The following is a 25,098-nucleotide window of genomic DNA, read 5'->3' on the forward strand; positions in this document are numbered from 1 at the left end:
GACATACCTGATCCAGGTTCAATGTTAACCAATCAGATGACGTCTTTAGAATCAGACTGGAGTCACAAGTCATTAAGAGATTTGTCTGTCCCTCAAGCACTTGATTTTTAACTCATCATTAATCTGCTATTTTCTAACGTCTTTATTGCTTAACTTGTTTTTTGTTTTTTTATGCTTCCATGAGCTTCCCACCTTGTCATATATTACACTCTTCACCATCCCAGCAAGGAGGGATCCCTCTACTGTGTATCCTGTAACCTATTTCCAGGTTTCTTCCTTGAGATTTAGGGCAGTTTTCCCTTGTCTTAAGTGTGTCTCACTCTGATACGCATATTTTGAAAATACTATGGCGACCCCTCCGAAAATACTATGGCGACCCCTCCGAAAATAATATGGCGACCCCTCCGGGGTCGCGCAGGGGATTCTGGGAGTTAAGTGTTTTCGGTTGATGTAGGTTTTTTGGGGTCTTTATTTGTTGCTGGGTTGGGTGGGGTTGATGGGTTCGGGGTGTTGTTTGGTTGTGTGTTGTTCAATGTTTACATCTGTGTTTATTGTTGTCGCCACCATCACTGACTGTGTCATCTTTGTTTACATGGTGTGCTGTTTTCTCGTGCGGTCGTTTGGGAAAGAAAGTAGGCTGCAGTCGTGCGGTGTATGGGACGCAGTGCTTCAGTTCACTTATAACCTGACTCCGTGTGCGTCTCGGTCGCCGTTACAATACATTCTCCTTAGGTTATACGGTTACCGACGCAGTGTACTGTATAGGGATAGACACTCAGTTCTTGGATGGGTGTAGTTTCGAATTTGAACCACTGGAGGGCGATCTTCACACATTTTATGACTTAGTCTTAGACATTGGAATCCATTGGTGCCAGAGCTATGTAAATGGATATGACTAGTTCACCTATTTACCTGTTTCAAAAACACGGACACTTATCTATTCCCTTGATTCTTGATAGTAAAACAATTATATATGTACATCTGGTTTAGAAGCATGTTTCTGTGAGTAGCCTTTATAATTTCAGTAGGCTAGCTTTTTCACAATTAAAGTAATCTGTTTGGGTTTGTCGGATTGGGGAAATCTGAGATGAATCCAACATGCTCCAGAGATGGTATGCAGATGGTTATGCTATAGTTATGTCTGGCGGTCTAGAAACCGATATTATCACCCGGATACAGAACCAGACACCGTCTTTGTGCATGCCTTTGTGTCCGAACAATGCTCAGCGGGCTGTAGAACAATACGGGGCTCTGGCGGGTCTACGGAGGAACAAATTACTTTTCGATATATTATAAATATTATAAGCACATATGTAACAATTATTATAAGCCAGTGTGAGTATTTCAGCTATTCTTCTTCAAACAGAGGTTAGGCTATTCATCCATGCCCTGCAGATTCCAGAAATGTGATTCGAAGAGCAGATCAGAGATAAGCCATGAACAAATATATAAACATTTTTTTTAAAGTAGAGTTAGGCCGACGGATGGGGGACCGAGTTCATGAGCGCAGAGAAACAACATGAATCTTCCTTTTTTTTTGGCCCCTTCGCGCACGCACGCACGTGCACACTTACTCAAAAACACACGCGCGTGCGCACACACACGCACAGAGAAGCACGCGCGGGACTATTTCGACCGCTCTGTCGTGGCTCCCTTCCAGTATCCAGGCCTGGTTTCGTTCATTACCAAAAAGAGAGTCTTCAGAAATCAACACCACTAGTCTCTGCGGGTTGAAGCAACTCTTTTTTTTTTTTTCAAAAAGAAGAAAAACTACAGAAGTCAAGGATCGCCTCGGGACCATGCAAAGGGTGCCATCTGGGATTCGCTAAACAGTTCTGGTGGATCTCTGACAGAACCCGTTCCCGACCCGACTCTGGCGAGGGGAGAAACAGCCGTCGAATCACAAGTTTGCACCTGAAGACTTTTCTCCCGCGTTTTTTTTTGCAGCGGTATCATTGTTATTTTCAATGCGTGATTAGAAACAACGAAGCAGGCTCCCCGCGCCCGGTCGCCACCTTCTTTAATAGGTCCAGGGTCTCCACGTCTGTGTGTTAATGTGTGTGTGTGTAAGTGAAAGGGACCGTGCCCTCGGGGGAATATGTGTGTGATTGCAGAGAACGGATTGCGCTCTCTTTTCTGACCCTTCACGCGTCCAGATGTTACGTGTTTCGCAGGCGCGCTGCATGTCAGGCTGAAAAGTATTCGAGAAACTCCTTGGAAGTGATTGACTTTTTTTTAATATACTTAGGTCCGTTAGTCCTTGATGAATAGGCTCAAACAGAAGCCAAAAAACGTCTGAACCTGACAAAATGCCAAGGATGTCCTGGAGTATTGCTGATTTACTTCACTTGTAATCTACGGGGATTCTGTCCATTTATTAGGTCCAAATAATGGAGACTGGCAAATTGAGGACTCTTCTGTTCCTGGAGATAAATGTGTTTATACTTTCGACTTTTCCGCTTTGTTTGCAAGGCCAGAGCACCGAGCATGGTAGGTTCAATAAAGCATGCTTACGTTGCAATTTATCACATGTATCACATCTGAGCATGTCTCTGTTGTCACCTAAACATGTTAAAATAGCATGCTACAAATATATAAAAAATAAGGAAAACCTATAGTTATTTTATATAAAATAGTCTTGGCTTTCTTAAAGAGGCTTGAAAATAGCAGTTATTATTGTTTCCTGTCCCATCCTGATGGTCGGTTTTGTGTGTCCTGAGTACTGTTTGAGATCACTGATGCAGTCATGTGTGTGTAGACTGGTAAGAATGTGTAGGCACACTCACTAATTACCACAGAGGAACAAGATGTCACATAGAACAGGACAGGACACAACACGTATTATTAGTTTGAATAGGTCAGAGTGGAAGACTGTCCTACCTATTCTCTATGCTTATGTATATGTGTGTGTGCTGACCCTGTTTAAGTTAGAGTGTGTGTGTGTGTTTGTGTTTGAGTGTATATGCATGACGTTGTTTTATTCCATTCTCTGTGTATTCTGTGTGTGTGTGCGTGTGCGTGTGTGTGTGCTCCTATCCATCAGTGATCGACCTACTCGCTGCCTTAAACATGTCCCAGCCCATAAAAGGCATATCCAAGATCCACGAAGAAGATCCTTCTGGGTCCACAACGGCCTATAAGCTCCGCACCAAAGCCCCCCACCTGACCCTGCCACCGGAGTACTCCCGCCTCCTGACCTCGGCCGGGCCTGGCTCCCTGGGGGTGCACCTGGTAGGGCGCCAGGCCCCGGACACCAGCGCCACCCTGCTCTCCTTCTCCTCCCGCTCCTCCACGCTCCTGCAGGTGTTCTCCTCCACCCGGAACAGCAGCCTGCGCTTGGACCGCAGCGCGGAGGGGCCCGGGGCCAGGGGCCTGCTCAGCCTGTTCCTCCCAGGAGGGAACCCCTTCTCTGGGGCACGCTGGGTGCGCTTCGCCCTGGGCCTGGAGCCGGAGAGAGTGAGTCTGTTTGTGGACTGTGAGGAGGCGGTCGTTGTCCGACGTCGGAGGGAGGAGAGGATCGATCTGAGGGGGTTTCCCCGGGACCTGAAGGTGACTCTGGGCAGCGCGGCGGGGGACGGCGACAGCAAGTTCAGCGTGAGTCTCTGCTTCCACACCCCATGTACCTCTTCAATCGGAATTTGAAAGGACACTCTGGATGATTTGGTTTGCCTATCGTTCGTCATCTAAAGATGCTCATTGCGGTCATTGTCTTAGACCACTTTGAAATTCTCAGCCATATTCTTTTCTTAAAAAATGTTGTGTTGAAAGTCCCTTTGCCTCGGTCATTAATCCGCCCAATTCTCTGTGCATGCAGGGATATTTGAAGACAGCTGAGATCTCCCTTAAAGCATATGGAAGGCGTCCCTGGCATTGTCCCAATGTAACAGGTAACCCTTTATTCTTACCAGTATTTTTGACCGTTTTTAACTTTTCAAAATCAAAATCAACCCTTTTCCTTTCTAGAAGGAGGGATCCCTTGACTCTATAACCCCACTGTGGGTAGGGGCCTTTGAAGATACAAGTTCTCCAATGTGGGTCTGTGGATCCCTTGGCGATAGTAATTGAGGGAGGGAGAAAAACCCAGACACAAAGCAACATGACATGATCTGCACATGGATTTAGTTTAGACTCGCAGGGTAGTCTCAACTAAATCCATGTGCAGACGACAATACACATAGGCATGAACCCATGCATGACTATAAGTATAATGAGTGTGTGTGTGTGTGTGTGCGCAAGTGTGTGTGTGTTTACTTGTTCAGGGACTTGTTCAGGGAAGTGTCTATGTATATAAGCATTTTCTGGGGGGATTTCCATCTGCCAATCAAGTTCATGCCAGAGGCTACAGTGTCTGGAGACTCTCTTTGTCTTACCATGGTGCCTTTCTATACCTATGCCAGCACTACTGTAATTTACAGCTTCCTAGGACGATGTTATTTAACAGTCCCCCTAGTAAAGCATGCTGGTTTACTGGGGGGACAGCAGACACAGTGGTGTCTGTGTGGGGTGGAAGGAAGCCATAAATAGGCCTGGATACAGTTCATCTTCAGTTGAAATGCTGATGCGTTGTCTTAAAAACCTGTACTTATTATTACCCTTTTGGTTGTTCTGTGATGTATTTACTTGCAAAGAACACCATTGTTGGGGTGTATCCAGCAGGCTTTCCTCGGATCTTATCTTTACCCTCCCTGAGGCAGAAATTCCCTTAAACACACTGGTCCAACAGGCCTCCTCCAAAAGGTTTTTATAGATTGCCGGCTTGACTTTGATGCGTGTTGTGTTATTTCTCTTTTGCTGCCATCCCTCTCCAGTAGTGTAAATGGGACTGCATTTATACCGCGCTTTTCTAACCTATTGACCACTCAAAGCACTTTACAACATTGCCTCACGTTCACGCACACATCCTCACACCGACGGCGGAGTCGACCACGCAGGGCGACAGCCGGCTCGTCGGGAGCAGTGAGGGTGAAGTGCCTCGCTCAAGGACACCTCGACCCTCAGCTAGGAGGAGCCGGGGATCGAACCAGCAACCTTCAGGTTACCAGCCGACCCGCTCCACCTCCTGAGCCACTGCCGCCCGTTGATCCCCCGTCCCTTCCCTTGTTATTCCAGATGGACCTCCTTCACCGGCTCAACTCACACCTGGCACCGGTATGGACTCTCTGGATGACCAGGGGCCGCAGGTGCTCCAGATGGACCAGCCCCAGAGGGGGATGGCCCTGGGGCCTCCGGGGCATCCACAGGGGGGGAGGTTGGCCTCGCCCACCCCCCAAGAGCAGAGGCTGAGAGGGCTGGAGCAGAGGCTGGAGCAGATGGCCGTCATGCTGGACTTGGTCAAAGCCCAGGTATTCATGCACCCGGTGTCTACAGATGGATGTTGGAGGTTGAGCTATAGTCTAATTTGTGAGACTATGGTGATGATGATGCCAAAACGTGCTATGGATCCGTCTCTATAATATATACCTATAATTCAAGCAAATCAAATCAAATGTACTTTATTGACAACATTAAGGGAATGTTTGCATCGTTGGCTCTTCCTGGGTGTTTCCATGTAGAATACAGATCTCCAGTCGCGCGTGCACTACCTGGAGGGCTGTGAATGTGTGAGGCGGCGGAAGTGCACGTGGGAGGGGCACGAGGTGGAGGAGGGGCATCGCTGGCAGACCCTCTCGTACACCGCCTGTACCTGTACCTCGGGACAGGTCACGTGCGAGGCCATCGTCGTGGGTGAGCGCCGTCCAAACTCATTTCTCCCTCTATTCCGTCACACACACACACACACACACACACACACACACTCTCTCTTCCTCCCTTCAAAACCCAATGCCCGCTACCTCTGTGCTTCCCTTATCTGTCACTAATATGAATTTCATGCTGATGTTACGTAGCTAGTTTTCAGATGGCTGCCCTCTCCCTCGACCCCTGCATGTCTAGCCCTTGCCAAAACGGAGGCCTATGCCTCTCCTTGACCTCTAACCTTTCCAATGAATTCCGCTGCTCCTGCCCTCCGAACACGAAGGGCCCAGTGTGCCAGAGGCAGCAGAGAGAGGTACATCCCGAGCTACAGCAGACCCCTGTGTTCACTAGAGGAGTTAGCCTCCTGGCATATCAGAAGAAATGTTGCTATGATTCCCTGATAAAAGGTAGAAAAGTTTTTTAGGTTATTTAGGTATTTGCATTTTTTTTTTTTTTTCTGTCATTTTTGGAAGCGGCACAAATTAGTTATTTCCTGGTAACATGTTTGGAATGACAAACATGCCAATTGTATGTTTCATCACCTGACAGGTCTTCAAAACCTTTGAAATGCTGGAGGTGGGTCTCAATCATAAGTGAAACTAGCAGGTTCCACTTATGATGTTTAATGTTGTCGCTTGTTAGTCTCCTTGTAGCCTATAGCTATTTAGTGCTTGCCTTGTGTTTCTCTTAGTAGATGCTCAATACAGGTAGGTATTTAATGGTAGGCCAGTGGTGTAAATGGCATTAGTTATGTGTTTAGAAAGCATAGCTTTATGTCTGCCTGTCGCATGTCAGTTGGTTTGTCGGTCGGTTGGTTTGGGACTGACCTAAATCAGTCTGTGTGTGCTCATGTTCCTAGTCCGTGTTGTCCAAAAGTTATACTGCTCGTTTATTTGTACTGCGGCTATATAAGGAGTAAGGATGGGGGCTAAGCATGATAGGTAAGAGGCCGTAAGAGGTTTCCTGCACTCCTCTCCATCTCTAGGCATGCTGGGAACCCAGGCCAGAGAAAGTCTGTGAGGGAAGACGCTCTATTCAACACCGCTGGGCTTTTAATCCCATGTTGGGTCTCTGTGAAGTCTTCTTATTCTGCTCCGGGTCCAGCCGCAACAACTTCCCCTCCCATAGCGCCTGCAGGGACCAGTGCATGCTGGGAGCCTGCTGCATTCGTAAACCCAAACCCAAGCCCAGGCACCCTTCCACTGGCCAGATTGACTCCTGGCGAATCAAATACAACGTATCCAACGCTATCCCGAGTAAGAGCGTGGAGGGAAACTGCGATGAGGACTCCCACTTCATGTACACCTGCAAGTACCTTTCCCGTCCTCGCTGCCAGGCCCTGGTGAAGGGCCTTCCAGGGGGGGCTGCGGTGGTGAGCTTCTCCCCCGGGGAAAAGTGTTCGGAGGTGGGCTGCGGGGCCGGATGTGCCTGCCTCTCCCACAGGAACCAGCACCACGGGCCGCACAGCCAGAGGCTGAAGCGAGGCTGTCAGGAGGGCGGGTGCGCCGTGGGCGGGGGAAATGGAGGCTGTGTTTGTTCACACTCGACCCGGCGGAAGGAGATCAGAGACCTGACGGTGAAAGAAGTGAAGCTTTACCAGCGGGCTGTAAGAAGACTGCATGCTAAACCAGGTATGCGGCGGCTACGTCACAGAGTAACTTCTGTACGTGCAGTGCTAGGTTTGCGAGGCTAAGAAGTTAATAATTGATTGAGACTGAGACTTTAAACATTAACATTTTCATGTAGGTTAGCTGCTCAGATAGGATGTGTTAAGATGGATTTAGAGTGCTCCTCACAGCATGATGCCAGCATCGACACACAACGCAGATCTTCCAGCATTTATACTTCCACGTGAAGTAAACGGGAACACATACATGAGCAGTGAAGCGTTTCTGAATCCCAAGTGTACATGAACTGACACGCTTGTCAGCACCATTGAAGATATGTTATCTGATTTGTTAATCTCGGAAACCATCGACTATCGTCTGATGATGATTGATGATTTCTTTGGAGATATTTTTCATTTCGGCTTAACCCTATAAACAGATTTCGAAGATAATAAATAGCATAATCGTCGTGAGACGATAGCCAATGGGTTCCGAGATTGTTGCTCTCTAAACGGACTGCATGCAGCTTATGCCGGCTCGTACGTTATTTGTCAATGCTAATCGGACTACAAACAAACCAAAAACAGAAACCAGTGCGGTTCAAATACTTAAGTCTTGCCTCGAGATTCGGCCTTCATATGCAGGTATCCGTTTATAGAGATAAGTGTTTGGTTGAGGTGAACCTCCAAGCGATGCGTCACTAACCCTCTGGGTTGTCTGCACGTCTTCACGTAGGAGTAGGTTTGCGACCGGCACAAGGGTCATGTAAAGGTCTCTGAGTAGCGACGCGGAACGTTACGCATCTTGCATACCGTCTGACACGAGATTGGAATCTGGTCTTTAATGGATGCCACTTATAGTTTACTATGTGGTTTACTCATTAAAAAAAACATGACCACCAGCTTCAATCATATTATTGGTTAAGCAGCAGCTTAAACATTTACACGACAGACATTTACACGACAGAAAACAAAATAATATAGTTTTTTATGTATGTCAAACTTTTTTTTTTTGGTATGTTAAACTAAAGCCATAGTTCATGAATGGGTGATCATGCCTTTACGTGTGTGTGTGTGTCTGTGTGTGTCTGTGTGTGTGTGTGTGTGTGCGTGCGTGTGTGCGTGCGTGTGCACGTTTTGCACTTAACGCACATGCACGTAGGGACATGGGAGGACTTTGTCCAGCTCAGGGCCGAGTTCTCTCCCCAGGCGGGGGGTCACGCTGACTTCCTGCCCTGGCACCGCTATTTCCTGCGTCTCCTGGAGCGCGAGCTGCAGTCTCTGTCGCCGTGCCAACTGGCCGTTCCGTACTTTGAGTGGACGGTAGACTCGGGCGCCATGGCGTCCTCGGAGGCGTGGCAGGCCGGTCTGTTCGGGGGGGACGGGGAGCCGGGGTCCGACTGCGTCCGCCAACACCCCTTCAGCGGCGGTTCCGGACGCTCCCGCTGGAGCCCCTGCCTCCGGCGGCGCTTCAACACTTCGGTTTGACCAACCCTCCTAGCGCACGTCTTCCACAGCTAGCCGCCGTGCCTCAGGGCTCAGTTATGGTTCCACGTCGACGCAGAGCAACGACCGCGGAGACGCTTCGGCGCATTCCTGAGCCTGTTTTGGTTCCGCGTCGGGTTTTAGTCAGCGGACCAATCACAGCACTTGCTTCTGCGTCGCCTCGACGCAAGGTTAACATTTTTTTTGGGAGGCGTGCGTCCGGCCCTTGCGGTGGACGCAAGGAGGGTCCGCAAGGATGTAAGGGGTCCGTTAACCCCCTTGCGTTGCGTCGACTTGGAACCATAACCGAGCCTTTAGTCTCAAGCCCATTCGGTTGTTCAGAGCTATGTGTCCAGCTGTACTCTGAACACTTAAGCCTCCTAATCATGATGATTAGGTATTGTATCTCCACAACATATGTGTTGCCTTTGCATTAGGCAATGTATGATGATGCATTTGTGTCACTACTGGTCAAGATAAGATATGGTCATATGGCAAGGGCTCTGTCCTTACTAGACTAATCAAACCACTCAAAGGAATATTGACTTGACCAGCTGGACGTTATTGTTGGGCTGTTGGTGCTCTCATAGGTAGGCCGTTGAACTCTTCTGTCTCGGGTGCTGTCCTTGTGTTTAATCAGGTATGGCTCCCAGACGCTGTGGACTTCCAGATGGTTCTGAACCTGGACGATTTCAAACTGTTCTCCGGCAACCTGCAGACATTCTCTGGGCTCTTCAGGCTGTGGGTGGGGGGCCACATGGGGTCTCCCCTGGCCGCGTACGACCCTCTCTACCTCTCACATATGGCCTTCATGGACAAGATCTGGACCCAATGGCAGGAGAAACACCAGGGTGCCCACGGAGCCGGAGGCGGTCCCGGAGAGGATGGCCGCGGCCGGGACGCGCTCTATCCCGCTCCCCACAGACACATGAGGATGAAGCCGTTTGACGTCGCCCCCGAAGACGTCCTGTCCTCCCCGGCCCAGCTCTGCGTTGTGTACGTTCCCATCACCATCGGCGCGCCGTGCAACGTGACACCGTCGCAGACACACACCCATCCCGTCAACCTCACAGATGCCGATGATCCAAGAAGGGATAAGAAGCAAGGATTCGGCAAACGCAACGCAAACCACGTCCCCGTGGACGGCGGAGCCCTTGATGGATTTGGTTTCGACGCGGAGGGCTACGACCGCCAGGGCTACGACCGTAGCGGGTGGGACAGGGGAGGTTTTGGCCGGGACGGCTTTAACCGCGATTTCCTCGACAAGGACGGACACAACGTGTTCGGCTTCAACCGCTACGGGCTGAACCGCGCCAACGTCAGCTGGTTCGGCGAACGTTTGGACGGCGATTCCACGCGGAAAGGAAAAAGAGAGGGGGATGAAGACCCCCGAGGAGAAGAGATGATCGACTACAGGACGGAGGCGGAGGCGTGGCAGGTCCTGCTGGACCACTTCGGGGACAGCGGCTTCAGCGTGCACGGCTTCGACCCGCTGGGCTTGGACAGCGGCGGCTTCGACGCGTTCGGCTTTCGGACGGACGGCTACGACAAGGACAACTGTAACTGGTTCTTCCACGGGCCGCATTACCTGCGCTTCTACTTCCACACGCAGCAGCTGCTGCTGGAGTCCAGCGCCGAGGCGTTGGGCCGCGTGCCCCGGACCTGCCCCCGTGTCTCCCAGCTGCCTCCCCACTGGGCGGCACAGGACTGGATGAGCCCGGCCGCGCAGGCCAGCGGCGCCCCCGTTGGCCGACCGAAAGTGGAAGGGGCGGGACCAAAGGAAACTTACAGCGACGGTTCCGTCACGGCAGCACCCGATAGGACGGACTTGTGGCTGCCCATCACACCGGATGACAGGTACAAGGAAGTGTTGAGAAAACAGAGGAATGTGTCGGCGGGAAAGCAGTGTTTGTTGTGTGTTGCCTGATCCAAATTGCCTTTGATGGTTTCTTACAGGATGTGTTTCGAGCTCCACTGGTTCAGTGGCTGTCCCCTTGGCTCTGGGCCAATCACCTGCCCTGACCTCTGCGGGCATGCCCGTTGCCATGGCTACCCGGGGGCAATTTGCCACATGCACAACTGCGGCTCGTGTTTCACCGAGTGGCTGGACGCCGCCACGGGAAACCATGTCGAGTGCAACGGCTGGTAACCACTAGAGTTGACCCCAGGATGCTCTCCATGTAAACAGCGAGAGAACCCCAGAGAACCCCACAGCCGGCTGGCTCTGTTGGCCCCAAACGGCACAGCTTAGAAGAACCGAAACCTCTCCCCGAACACAACACTCTTCGTCATCGTTATCGTCATTACAGCTGCAATGCTCCGCTTACTTTTTTAAGTGAATGCAATTCATGGATTGCACTAGATTCATCATGGGTCTGTTTGTATTTAGTCTCAAGATGAAGATTGTAGAAGATTTCCATTGGTGCGATGATCAGTGTTTGCTGAAGCGACTCATCATTTGTGTTTTTTTTATATTCAAACCAGAAGTGGTCAGAGTTTACACAGGAAGTTAGGAGAACGACAAGCCATTTGAGTTAAAAGGGCAATACCGGTCTGAAGGATCATATCCATCTGAGCCGTCTCGCATCTCTTACCAACGCCATTCATCAACGTTTCTTTGTTGTAGCAATTCTGCTGAAGAGCATTTAGTGCAAGCACGCTTTTGCCCGTCAATGTAAACAATACTAATTGAGCAATTTTCTCTTTTGGAATTCAAGTGTTTTGTGTCAGTTCAGAGTTTGTGAACGATCGGGGGGGGGGGGGGGCGGGGGGAATAAGGTTGTAAAAGTACTTGACAAAATGTCTTACCTCAAAGATCAAAGTGCTACTGTCACGTTTACTGCATTAGTGGCAGCGTGCTCTGGCTACATCCTCTAGGCTGAATCAGCGCATCGAATGCATTCGGACACATTATAATGGGAGCAGATAATTTTGAGAGGCCACGAGATGTAGTCAGATGATTTATTCCCCCAGATTTAGTCTTCAAAGTTATGTATGCATTTCCATTCATATTCGTGATGAACCAAGACATTGAATTGCCAATTTGTATTGATTCATGTCAGTCGGGTTGGACAGAGGGAGGTATATTATGAGACACTCTTTCAGCCTACTCTCTGTGGAAAGGACCTCATTAGGCATGAAGAATGTGCAGGGAATTCAAATATTTAGAGTTGAAATCATAAAAGATACGCTAAATGTTGCAGTCAATGAAACCGTTTTAAGGCTCTTGTCCCCCCAGTTGTACGTTTAGCTCTTCTGCAAGTTCCTTCTCAAGTTTTCATGTATGTTGTAAATGATAAGGACATGCTGAGTGGGCACACACACTGAGTCACTGTCGGAAGGGAATAGTTTATAAAGCCAGTGTCTAGTCACTCTGTCTTCTCCCCGCTGTCCGCCTTTCACCCATCTCCCGACTCTCTCTAATTGTTTGTGCGTGTGTTTGCCCCGAGCCGCCATGGGTAGACCTCCACTGGATAGACACCCATGGACACACACACTCGCCCCCGACACTTTGATCTTATGCATGCTTGCTCAGAGGAAATGCCTGTTGGCTGCTGGCACAGTAGGCAGCCTCACTAACCCCTCTCTCTATTATTATGTCCCCCCACCCTCTCTCTCTCTCTCTCTCGCTCTCTCTCTCGCTCTCTCTCTCTCTCGCTCTCTCTCGCTCTCTCTGTCTTTCTCTGTCTTGTCCATGAAGGCCAAAACACATTCACATCCCTTCTTACACGCCTCCTTTCCTCTATTCAATGTTCTTAATAAAAACAAATATCCACTGAAACGACAAGGCATGACTCAGTTGTTTGAACCCCCCCCCCCCCCCCCCCCCCCCCAGTTCAGGTTCATTCCCCAACCGTGACTGCCCAAACCAAATAATGAACGAATCCAAGCAAAAAAAAGCAGAGGGAATCCTGATCCCGTCTCATTAAGAGTGACCCATGCCTGCTCTTCTCCCTCCGTAACGAACCGCTCAAGGCTAATGGAGTCCTCGGCCGCAGTCGTTCCACAGCTGGGGGCCTGCTGCAGCCTCTCCTGGCTCCCCTGGCATTAAGCCTGTGGGCGTGGGAGAGCATTACATCAGCCCCGCGTGGTCCCTCCTGTGTTTACTGGGCCCAAAGCAGAGCCAGATGTTCCCCCGGGAACGTGTGGAGATGTTCTGACCTGGAACAGAAGAGGAGAGTGTAGAGGGAGAGAGAGGGGGAGGGAGGGGCTGAAAAGGAAATACATAAACGTGTATTTTCTTCGCTGCTCTTCATAAGAACACACAAGCGAATATAGCGTGATGAAATTAAGGATTCATTGAGAAATATGTTGGCACTCTTATCCCCTCGGATGCGGTTGAGGTGTTTTCCAGGCGATCAGCAGGACGGGTGCACCTTTTATACATCCTGCACACACACACACACACACACGCACAGTGTTTACGTGTGGAGTGACTGTGGTTGGATGTCGCCCTCAGGTTGCGATGGGGACGGGGCTCAGCAGAACGTTTCCACTGCAGATGGGTGTGGGACCTGTACCTGCAGGGTGAGTGTTACGCACCGCCTCGGATGAGTAACACACAGACGCACGTACACACACACACAGAAACACACACACACAAACACACATACACACATACACACACACACGCATGCATACAAACACACACAGATACGCACACACAAACACAAATCAGATCTAACCACATGTGTAGGACTAACATTCCCATCACCCCCACTGGCTGCAGGGCGGTCAGAGGGACTGCACCCCTGTCTCCTGCCCCCCCCTCCTCTGTTCCCAGACAGAGAGCGTACCTGGAGAATGCTGCCAGCGATGCAAAGGTCAGAGGTCATCATTAACCAACCTCCATGAGGCTGGTCAATAGCAGCCATGTCCCTCATAACTAACCCACGTTGACAAGTATTGTCAACATTTCTAATGCCGCTTTTCATCATAATATATTATCGTTATCATCCTCATCGTTCCATGGTGTGTTTGTGTGTGTATTGAGACTTTGATGTAGTATGCAGCTCTCCCAGTCCTAACTGCTGTGTTGTGTGTGTGTGTGTGTGTGTGTGCAGGCTGTGTCCACACAGGGGTCCGATATGAGAGTGGATCAAAGTGGAGACCAGCTGGGAGACCGTGTGATGTGTGCAGCTGTGAGGTGTGTATGTCTGACTCCTCATCAGTAGAACTGTTCCAGCTATACAGCTCAGCTATCGGCCGTGTTAACACTACCGTACACTCTTTTCTACACTAAGATCTGCGTTGGTTCGCAACGCGTGACGACACAGTGTCTGTCGCTGCGTCAGGTGTTCTCTAAAAAAACCACACAACATCAGCCACAGCTTAAAACATTTCGTCTCCCTGAACTGTGCTGCGAGTCTATTGGGCGACGCGTTACGTCTTTGAATTAGTTCAAACGGCTTCGACTTCAAAGCCAGTCTCATCCACGGCAACGTGTCGCCGAGTCAGGCGCCTGACCCCTCGCCTCCCTGAAACGGTTTCTCCAGCGTCTGAACGCATCTCATGTGAGCGCACCTTTCGTTAGAACATCATCATTAGAATAAAACATCATCCTAAGTCGTATCATAACATTTTATCTGTATTCATCCCCAATTATATATAGAGATACAGTATATATAAGCTACATTTCCCTCCCCTTTTCCTAAATAGGAGTCCTGTCTTGGCCAGGAGTCCCTAGGAGAAGAGTTATTGTAACTCACTGGGACCTTTTCCTGGTTAAATAAAAATAAAAATAAGTGAGAACTCTCTTCTGGTCTCACGCTATCCTAACGAAACAGACACTATGGACAGCACATAGACATCCAGGTGATGAGGGTTCTGCAGTCGATGAGGCAGCGTACGGAGGGGTTTGTTGTTGTGTGTCCCCTGTTCCAGGGGGGCCAGGCACTCTGTGAGAGGGAGAGCTGCCAGACGTCCTGTACCAACCCGGCCTCTGCTCCGGCTGACGCCTGCTGCGCGGTGTGTGACGGTAGGGCGCCATACCTACAGCCTCAGCACCCAGGGCGCTCAGTGGGGCTGCTGCCATCTTATACATTGTGTGTGTGTACTTGTGTTGTGTTTTGTGTGTGTGTGTGTGTGTATGTGTGCTTGTCTTGCTGTTTGTATTTCTGTGAGGGTTTTGATTTCTGTGTGTGTACTTGTTTTGTGTGTGTGTGTGTGTGTGTGTGTCTTGCAGGTTGTGGTCTAAATGGCCGGGATTTCCCCAACGGCGCATCAATCCCCTTCGGAGACCGTTGTCAGACGTGTACATGTGTGGTCAGACAGCATTCCTTATCCCCTCTCTTGTCTCTTTTACACACACGCACACACACACACACACACACATGCATCCACACACACACACACACACACAAAGACAGGACCACGGTTGAGGATGACTTGGTTCTTCTCCTCCTGCAGAAGGGGAACATTGCGTGCGCTGCGCTCTCCTGCCCGACCCCCCCCTGTCTGAGCCCGGTGCATCGCCATGGAGACTGCTGCCCCTCGTAAGACACAGACAGCATCGCCAGCCGCCTGAGTCTCTGTCCGCACTGCTGCCATCCATCGACCGGATAACACAGACACATCCAGCAACAACTGCTACTCTACTCCAGTACCATAGTTTATATATATTCCACAGTGTCCACTGCTTGGAGATACCGGGGTCACATTAAACGTCACACCCTAGAACATTACATGTTTTCTCTCTATGTACCAGGATGTCACAGAACTTCTCCATTCAGTACACTGCACCTTTAAATAGGTTGGATGCGTGGACATGGATCACCTGCAGAGCCCTTTGGGTTGTCACGGTCGCTAGAGAATAACGAGCTTCAGTCGTGCAGTGTGAAACGCGTCCTCTGGTGTCTGTCCCCTGCAGCTGCGGACAGTGTGACCATGAGTCGGAGGTGTATCAGGATGGACAGGACGTCCCGTCCAGGGCAGATCCCTGCCTCCGCTGCCGGTGCGCGGTGAGTAACCACGACAACAACAACAGCAACAGCAACACTGCGGTGCTCCACAGGTGATCCATGGAGGGAAGAACACAGGACACCTGACCTGACCTGTGGGAGCCATTACTATGACAATTAAATAACAGTAATCATTTATTGCATTTATATATTTTACGACACCAAAGGCGCTTTCCATAGAGTTTGTGTGTGTGTATGAGCGTGCCTGCGTGCGTGTGTGTTTGGGGCTATCACTGTGGAGAGGTGAGGAATGATGGAACTATCCCACTGGGTACCATGGGGCCGTGACGGTATAAGACCCAGTTCAGGAGTTGGGGTCAGGTGACCCGCTGTCAGCACCTCTCCTGTTGGGACGAGTGCCATGGAATCTTTGGCGGCTACTGGGAGTCAGGCCCTCGGTTTACCATCCCCTCCTAAAGGCGGCGCTCTTCAACAGGGCTTGAGAGTCCCTGTGTCTGTCCTGTGGTATTAAATAGGTCAGAGGGATTAGCCCCCTTCACTGGGCCTCCAACACCTCCACCAGCCCAGCTGGTCTCCCGTCCATGGGGGAGTCCGTCCCGCCCTGCTTGGCCTACAGGAACCTTGCAGTGCCAGGCCGGTAGCGAGTCTTCTTCGCACATTTCTTACATGCCACCTCTTCCCTGGATTTTTGGGGGAATCCATCGGGCCTGTTAAACACATGTGTGTGAATGCTTCTCAATGTTCGAGGAACATCAGGAGGGGGGAGCAGAGAGGGAGGGAACATTTTTGGGGGTTTAGTTTCAAAATCTTGCTTTTCTTTGTTGTTTTCTGCTCTCTCTCTTTACATCTCTCAAATCGAATCCACTGCAGCTTCCACGCTGTCGTAAAGTTAAGGTAGTAAATATAATGTACAACAAACTATTTGGAATAACAGATCCTATGCACCTTTGTCTTCACAGACGGGAGCTTCCTTTTGCTTTGAGTGTTCAGAATAAAATGCCTCCTCTGCTTGACTCCTTACTCCTCTCCTTACTCCTCTCCTTGACTCCTTACTCCTCTCCATTTCTCGGGTCCAGGCGGGGGAGGTGTTGTGTGAGCGCCTGGATGCGTTGTGTCCCACGCTGCCATGCAGCCACCCCGCCAAACCCAGGGGACAGTGTTGTCCCAGCTGTGACAGTGAGTACCTCATCGCTCCTGGAGACACATTAGGATTCACAAGGGCTTCATCGCCACGGCAAGACAGAATACAAAAATACATAAAGAAGTATCCAAAAAAACAGAATAAAAAGTACAAATCTAAAAAGGTACAGTGAAAGAAAAGTACCCAGGAGTCATCAGCCCTGCTGTTCTCCGTCAGGGTTAGCTCCCTTTGTTCTGATTTGACCGCAGCCTTTACCTGCGTCGATGCGTTCAGGTGTGCTAGCGTCCGCAGTGAGCTCTCCCCTGTGCTCCTCCAGGGTGTGAGTACGACCGGAGGGTGTTTGCTGACGGTCAGCTGTTCCAGCCGCCGGGCGGGGGGCCGTGTCTGCAGTGTCGCTGTAAGGTACGTCGGAGCGGGTCTGGTGTCCCACATGGAGCCGGCGGCCTGAGGAGGAGCTGGAATGCATCGAGACACAGAGATGGGCGGGGGGGGGGGGCAGGAAGTGACCCAGATCATCTCGGAGGGGGAGGCAGACCTGCACTGTGCTCCCCCCCCCCACCCCGGGTACAGCGATGCAGAGAACGTACACATCACCAAACGATGCTATTTTATTATTGACCAAAAAGTGGAAACTAAATTACAGAAATGACCAATCAGTTTGGATCCGATATGAGCGGCATGAACGTAACGTCTTGTGACATCTTGGGATGAAATTCCAAGTAAAAAAAAAGCATGATGTATGGGTGGTACAAAACGCAGGAGGAATGTGATTCGATCATTCCTGATGTATTGGGGGCGGTGGGAGCCCCCACGGATCCCCCAGCGCTATGATTGATGTGGCTCACGGCCGCCGACTGGCGACACGATCACAAACGCTATTTAAGAAGTAGGTAATGGAATTAGGCTTGCATGGAAAATAGGTGAAATATATATATTTTTTGGCATGGTTTTGTTGAATAGATGCATAATTCAGTTAGAATTTTAATAAGCCTGAGTGTGTGCGTGTGTGTGCGTGCGTGTGTGCGTGTGTGTGTGTGTGTGTGTGTGTGTGTGTGTGTGTGTACACACAGGGTGGCAATGTGGTCTGTCACACTGAGAGGTGCCCTCCTATTCAGTGCTCTAACCCGATCATGGACCCTCACTTCTGCTGTCCCATCTGTAAAGGTATACACACACACACACACACAAACACACGCACATACAAACACACGCACACAAACACACACACACTCACTCACACACACGTACACAAACACTCACTCACACACACGCACACAAACACACTCACTCACTCACTCACTCACACGCACACGCACACACATACACACACACGCACACACAAACTCAATCACACACAAACATACACACGCACACACACACTCACACACACGTACACAAACAAACACACACACTCACACACACACACGCACGATTACATATTTTCTTACTGAAATCTTTGCGTTAAAACAAGCTCTCCCTCGGTGCGTGTGTGTGTGTGTGTGTGTGTGTGTGTGTGCGTGCGTGCGTGCGTACGTGTAGCCTGTGTGTTGGAGGACCAGGAGTATGAGGAGGGGGCCCGCTGGCAGCCTGAGGGCCCCTGCTCCAGCTGTGCTTGTGTGAACGGAGAGACGGTGTGCACACACACCCAGTGCCCCCCCACCGAGTGCCTGCACCCCGCCAAGAACACCGGTAGGTCTGTGTGTGTGTGTGTGTGTGTGTGTGTGTGTGTGTGTTTGCGTGTGTGTGTGTGAGTGTGTACCTCTTATCAGATTCAGATTTCTTCACTGATAACAGGGAAAAATTGTTCACTATTCTCCCAAGGATAATATTAAAAAGAAAAAATTATATAATTAAGAAAAATATATAAAACGTAGAAAGCAAGGTAAGGCATACAAAAATACAAAATACAGGAAATCTATGACAAAATGTATGGTAACAATTCTAATGTATGAGATCTACATGAAATAATCCCGCTGCATATAACACACGGGTTGCCTTAAACATTCCAAACTAAACTGAAGTATGTCTTTGAGCAAGACCACCCATCGGGGTCCGCGTCATGGCCGCCGTCAGTGTCTGAGTGGCCTTGAGTTGTTCCTATACACCGGTGTGTTCCGTTTGCATAACCCCCTCCCCTCACCTGCCTCTATGTACCTGAAGGCTCGTGTTGTGCGTCGTGTGAGAGCTGTACCTATAACCAGCGTATCTACGGCAACGGACAGAGGTTCGTGACACCCGATCAGCCCTGTCACGTTTGCACCTGCCAGGTGAGTTTACAGATTGTTGTGCTGTGTTCAACGTCGTGACTTTTATTTCTTATCGATCATAGGGTACTGACGCACCTGGCTCCCAAAAGGGGAGAATACTGTCACTGTGAGGCACTGCTGCAGCGGAGAGAGTGTGGTACCGGCTATCAAGGCGTCGTTACAGGGAAACCTGGCCCGTAGAATGTAGCACGGGTTCACGGGGTGTCATGCATATTCCAAGCTGCCTTCTTGGTTCTTTTTCACCATTTTCAATAAGAACAACAACAACCATAACTGATTGCTCGGTTATCATATCATTTATTCTCAAGAGGTACCAAGATGCTGGCCTTTATGGAGCTTCCGATCATCTGATTGAAAGCGGCCAATAGCGTTTCCCTCCCGTGTCCGGTGTCTGACCCTGAGCCCTCCTTCCCTGCAGTATGGCTCAGTGGAGTGTCTGCAGAGACCCTGCCCCGCGCTCAACTGCACCAACCCACACACACCTCCGGGGGAGTGCTGTCCCAAATGCCCAGGTACCCGCACGCACACACACACACACACACACACACAGACACACACACACACACACACACACACACACACACACACACACAGACACACACACAGACACACACACACACACATATATATATATACATATGTACCACATTCATTTACAGAATACACACACACCCTCATCATACACCAAAACATATATAACACAAACCTTTACAGAATACACATACACACACAAACACACACACACGCATACACATATACATATGCATACACACATACAGAATACACAAACACACATAGACACTCGTGGCACCGGCTCCGGTGGTAGCTCCGGTTGTTGTGATGCGGCTACTGGCTGCTTCGAGTGTCGCGTGTCCCAGACCAAGACACCTAACCCTAACCGCTGCGACCGGCTGGCTGTACCCTCGCATGGTTGACAGCCGGTGTAGGAATGTGTCTTGAGAATGGCATAGGCATGTGAGGCACTACCTGAGGCCCTTTGAGTGGCCACAGGTCTGAAAAGCACTATACCAACACAAAGACACACCTTAAACCCTCCCATGTGCACACACTGCCCTCCAGCCTACTGCAGAGCCGTGCACAACAGGGCTCCCATTCGCTCTGACATGTCTGCTGCTGTTTTGTGTGTTTTGTATTTTTTTTTCAGACTGTTCGTTTGAGAACCATGTGTTTGTGGACGGGGAGGCCTTCCCCAGCCCGGTGAATGTGTGTGAGAGGTGTGTGTGCGCGGAGGGGAGGGTGGACTGCCGGTCGAACCAGTGCCCGCGTCCCAACTGCAACGCCCCCGTACCCGGGACCTGCTGCCATAACAACTGCAATGGTGACCCTCGCTCCACGCTCACCGGGATCCTCCTCTACCAGCCCTGACCACCATCGAGCCACCCTGCAGACACTTGTACCCGGTCCTAGAGCCAACGTGGTTACCAATTGTGATGCGATATGTTGTCATAAGTCTACAGTTACACTTTGGACATTGGGGCTCGAACCCAAAACCTTTCGGCTGGGTTGTGAAACACCCGAACAAAATCACAGCTTTCCCGCCTTGTCCCGCAACCCGATTTAAACCAAACATACTGACAGGAAGTACCTCAGTAGAATGGGGTCACCATACACACTGAAACCGGCAAAGGTGCAACAGCAACGAGCCCGACTGCGATGCCACGCTAGTTCATATCTCCCCCGCCCCAATCCTTAACATCAATCAAAGCTCTCAGATGATCTCCTGTTGCCTTCAAATATAAAATTACAGTACAAATGAAAAGGGATGTGAAAATTTAATTAAGAGTAAAAAACAACATTAAACAAATGCAGAAAATATATCTTTGTATACACAATGTGACTAACGGAAGTTCAGTCCAAGATGCAAACAGCGAGATGCTAGCTTTCACATTTCCCTGAGATCACGCATGCTCTTCTGACGGAGTCTCTTCCCCAGCAGGCTGCCGATATGCAGGGAAGGAGTATCCCAACGGACAGGAATTCCCCCATCCCACCGACAAATGCAGGACCTGCACCTGTATAGTAAGACCGCACCTTCCACGCCACGATACTATTTGATTTGATTCGAGTTGATTTGTTTCTGGATCAAGACGCTAAAGCAGTAATCCAAAGGATGACATGCAAAAGTAAAACACTTGTTTCCAGCATGGTCCTTGGTGTTACACACAAGTTACAAATAGACAATAATCAGACAAACACAGACTAAAAAAATACATACAGTAATTAAGAGGGGGAAGAACATATCACATACAACACAAATAACTAAGAAACAAAACTGTAAAAACTATCCAATTATCCAACTATGGCTTTATGTCCTAACCTGGGGCATCGCTGTGGTGTTCTCAAACTCTTGCTCTCTGATTTCTACGGCAGAACGGTAACGTCCAGTGTCTAATGAGGAGGTGCCCGCCACTGCAGTGCACGGATCCCAACCTGTTAGCTGGAGAGTGCTGCCCCCAGTGTCCTGGTGAGGAACTGCAGGAGTAGGGGATTGATCCAAATGGCAATCACAAAGATAAATGTCTGTTAAGTCACTATAAGGACCTTGCTTTTTTCTTATTAGTATTATTGATATTCAAATTAATTTAGTATTATGAATGTTACAAAATAGATGTTGGCGGCGACAATGTTTGTATCTTATGATTTGTTTGGGTTCTAATGGATTTCCCTTAGTTTTGGTAACGTACAAAAATGATGTCAACAAAATACAACAAAGTTTGTTATTCCTTCAGCGCCCCCTGCTGACTGTGTGTATGAGCAGCGGAGCTACAGACACACAGAGCGCTTCTACCACCCGACTGACACCTGCCGATCATGTCTCTGCACCAATGGGATGGTCCAATGCCAGCGCAAGCCCTGCCCCTCGGCACCTTGCTCTCATCCAATCACGCAGGACTGCTGCCCGACCTGTGAAGGTGAACAGCATGAACAGATTGACGCACAATAGACACTTGTGTTGACGCACACTGTGCGTCAACAGAGTTATACATTACAAAATAAAATGTAACTTGTAGAGCACAAATTGTTATCAATGCTTGATTCAACGAACTGTAAACAAATTATATATTAATATAGAAACAGATGAAATGTGACAATATGACATCACAACCCTAAAAATATGACCGCAAATTAAATGTGGTATAACAACATGCTTTTTCAAAGATTACAGTGTGTGCTAGCTCTGTATAAAGTAGAATGAACCTCCACCACCAGTACATACTGTATTAAAACATCGAACCACCTTAAAGGTCCCGTGGCGCGCCACCAGGCGTGAGTGGGATCAGCCCCTTATGACATCACAAGTGGGCGTGTCCACCTAGGTGGACACGCCCACTTGTGATGTCATAAGGGGCAGATTTTCCAAAACGGCTTGTGTCGGCCGACCACACTCTCACGCCTGGTGGCGCGCCACGGGACCTTTGAACCCAAACGGCTACGGCTCGGCCAATGAAGAGCTGCTGTGTCCGTGTGTTGCCGGGCAGGCTGCCTGTACGACAGGCGGGAACGGGCCAACGGCGAGCGGTGGGCCGACGCCTCCGACGCCTGCTCGGTGTGCACCTGCAGCGGGGGCTCGGCCCGCTGCGAGAGGGACCGCTGCCCCCCCGCCTCCTGCAGCCACCCCGTCCAGAGGAGCTGCTGCACGGCCTGTGATGGTAGGAGACGGGGGGGAGGGGGAGAGGAGGAGAGGAGGGGAGAGGAGAGAGGGGAGGAGAGAGGGAGAGGAGAGGAGGGAGGGGAGAGGAGAGAGGGGAGGAGGGTGGAGAGAGGGGAGGAGAGAGGAGGGAGGGGAGAGAGTAGAGGAGGGAGGAGGGTGGAGAGAGGGGAGGAGAGAGGAGGGAGGAGAGAGGGAGAGGAGAGGAGAGGAGGGAGGGGAGAGGAGAGAGGGGAGGAGGGTGGAGAGAGGGGAGGAGAGAGGAGGGAGGGGAGGGGAGAGGAGGGAGGAGAGAGGAGGGAGGAGAGAGGGGAGGAGAGAGGAGGGAGGAGAGAGGGAGAGGAGAGGAGGGAGGGGAGAGGAGAGAGGGGAGGAGAGAGGAGGGAGGGGAGAGAGTAGAGGAGAGAGGAGGGGAGGAGAGAGGAGAGGAGGGAGGAGAGGGAGGAGAGGAGGGAGGAGAGGAGAGAGGGGAGAGGAGAGAGGAGGGAGGAGAGAGGGAGAGGAGAGGAGGGAGGGGAGAGGAGAGAGGGGAGGAGGGTGGAGGGAGGGGAGAGAGTAGAGGAGGGAGGAGAGAGAGGAGAGGAGGGTGGAAAGAGAGGAGAGGAGGGAGGAGAGAGAGGAGAGGAGGGTGGAGAGAGAGGAGAGGAGAGAGGGGAGGAGAGAGGAGAGGAGGGAGGAGAGAGGGAGAGGAGGGAGGGAGGGGAGAGGAGAGAGGGGAGGAGGGTGGAGAGAGGGGAGGAGAGAGGAGGGAGGGGAGAGAGTAGAGGAGGGAGGAGAGAGAGGAGAGGAGGGTGGAGAGAGAGGAGGGGAGGAGAGAGGAGAGGAGGGAGGAGAGAGAGGAGAGGAGAGAGGGGAGAGGAGAGAGGGGAGGAGAGGAGGAGATAGGGAGAGAGGAAAGATTTGTTGTATTGTCTCTCCTCTCTAGCAGTCCCTCCCCCAACACTGATTCAGGCTCATTTACCCAACGAGTTCGGGGGGTAAAGGCTCAGTTATGTCCCAGGTTGGCGCAACGCAAGGAAGACGCTTCGACGCAGTCATGAACCTGTTTTGGTTCTGCGCCGGGTTTAGGTGAGCGGACCAGTCACAGCCCTTGCTCGACGAAAGTCGCCTCGACGACAGGTTACCATTTTTGGGAGGCGCACCTCAGGTCCTTGCGGTGGACGCAAGGGTCCCTGACCCCCTTGCATTAGAACCCCCACTTAAGGCTGGGGTTGCTTCATTCGCGACTGGGTGGAGCCTAAGTGCAGGAGCCAAGCGGTCGTTTCTGTACTTATTCTTTGCTTGCTCTTGTTTTTACTCACTGTTAACTTATGTGAATGTTGTACCTCTTTAATCTCCACGACTGTCCTGTGCTTTCTGCTGTGACTCCCACATGATATCAGACATCAGCCTTCCCCCCCTCTGCCCCTCAGCCAAACACCTTCACTGACATCCTGTTGTCACAGCAGTAGAGGTGCAGTCTGGGAACCAGACGGATCTTCCAGCTCATGTTTTATCTGCTCTGGCATATGCCCCCACCCCCCCCTCCGGTCCGCTCCAGCAGACCCGGCCCGCCCGGCAGCGGGCCAATCACAACCGTTTATCTAATAGGGTTTGAAAACTAGAGGACAAGATGGCTGCCACTGACGTGGAAGGGTCTGTTGAATCCACTATTGCGCCAGTATTCAACGGCCTGGACGGTACATTTACTCTTAAAGAAGATCAAACAACTGCACTTAAAGCTTTTGTTGTTAAGAAAGATGTGTTTGGCGTACTTCGACATTATTTTGTAAAAGTAAATTTGGCCAATAGTGGCACTTTGCGCCAGGTCACATGTTTCATGGCTCTGATTGGTTGTATGTCCGTCCAATCGCGTCTAAAGGTATTTTGGTCTGCATCCGGACATAACGTTTAAATTGTAAATTGAAAAGGAACTCAGAGGTTCCAGCCTAATACACATTTTCTAATTGGTGTGGCGATGTCAGGCTAGTACAATTTAGACATTTTGAATGAAGAGGAAAAGTTGGTATAATTTGAGTAACTAACTAATAGACACTAATCAAAAAACAAAAAGGTAATTGCACTTGTTATAGCAGCAAAACACTTAAGTTGGTGATTGAAGGTCACCAGTTCGGTGCACTGGTGTAACAAAAAACACACCTGGAATTTCCCATCTGCAAACAAAACAAACCCAAAGACTTATCCTTTACCAGTAGGTTTTTCCTGCGCTTTCTAACAGCCATGTCCTCTCTCTCTGGTCGTGGCGGCTGTGTGGTTCCGACAGCGATATATTGTTT

The 25,098-nt window shown here is 50.3% G+C and overlaps 1 protein-coding gene across 1 annotated transcript in view; it reads left to right on the plus strand.

Moving 5' to 3' along the window:
* Nucleotides 1–1,796: 1,796 nt before the first annotated feature.
* The window catches only part of kcp (kielin cysteine rich BMP regulator), a 43,696-nt gene continuing 20,394 nt past the window's right edge, over nt 1,797–25,098 (plus strand). Inside the window, exons 1-23 of the mRNA XM_079743798.1 lie at nt 1,797–2,490; nt 3,044–3,594; nt 3,815–3,887; nt 5,110–5,342; nt 5,553–5,724; nt 13,284–13,351; nt 13,554–13,647; nt 13,888–13,970; nt 14,708–14,801; nt 15,009–15,088; nt 15,233–15,318; nt 15,693–15,783; nt 16,821–16,920; nt 17,202–17,287; nt 17,956–18,049; nt 18,425–18,574; nt 19,046–19,152; nt 19,571–19,664; nt 20,318–20,491; nt 21,110–21,192; nt 21,544–21,637; nt 21,903–22,085; nt 22,653–22,823. Coding sequence (XP_079599924.1) covers nt 2,391–2,490; nt 3,044–3,594; nt 3,815–3,887; nt 5,110–5,342; nt 5,553–5,724; nt 13,284–13,351; nt 13,554–13,647; nt 13,888–13,970; nt 14,708–14,801; nt 15,009–15,088; nt 15,233–15,318; nt 15,693–15,783; nt 16,821–16,920; nt 17,202–17,287; nt 17,956–18,049; nt 18,425–18,574; nt 19,046–19,152; nt 19,571–19,664; nt 20,318–20,491; nt 21,110–21,192; nt 21,544–21,637; nt 21,903–22,085; nt 22,653–22,823 — 3,061 coding nt within the window. The 5' untranslated portion in view covers nt 1,797–2,390. The remainder of the gene's footprint in view (nt 2,491–3,043; nt 3,595–3,814; nt 3,888–5,109; nt 5,343–5,552; nt 5,725–13,283; nt 13,352–13,553; nt 13,648–13,887; nt 13,971–14,707; nt 14,802–15,008; nt 15,089–15,232; nt 15,319–15,692; nt 15,784–16,820; nt 16,921–17,201; nt 17,288–17,955; nt 18,050–18,424; nt 18,575–19,045; nt 19,153–19,570; nt 19,665–20,317; nt 20,492–21,109; nt 21,193–21,543; nt 21,638–21,902; nt 22,086–22,652; nt 22,824–25,098) is intronic.

Source organism: Pollachius pollachius (genome assembly GCF_949987615.1).
Source record: "Pollachius pollachius genome assembly, chromosome: 9".
In the NCBI taxonomy this organism is placed as follows: Eukaryota; Metazoa; Chordata; class Actinopteri; order Gadiformes; family Gadidae; genus Pollachius; species Pollachius pollachius.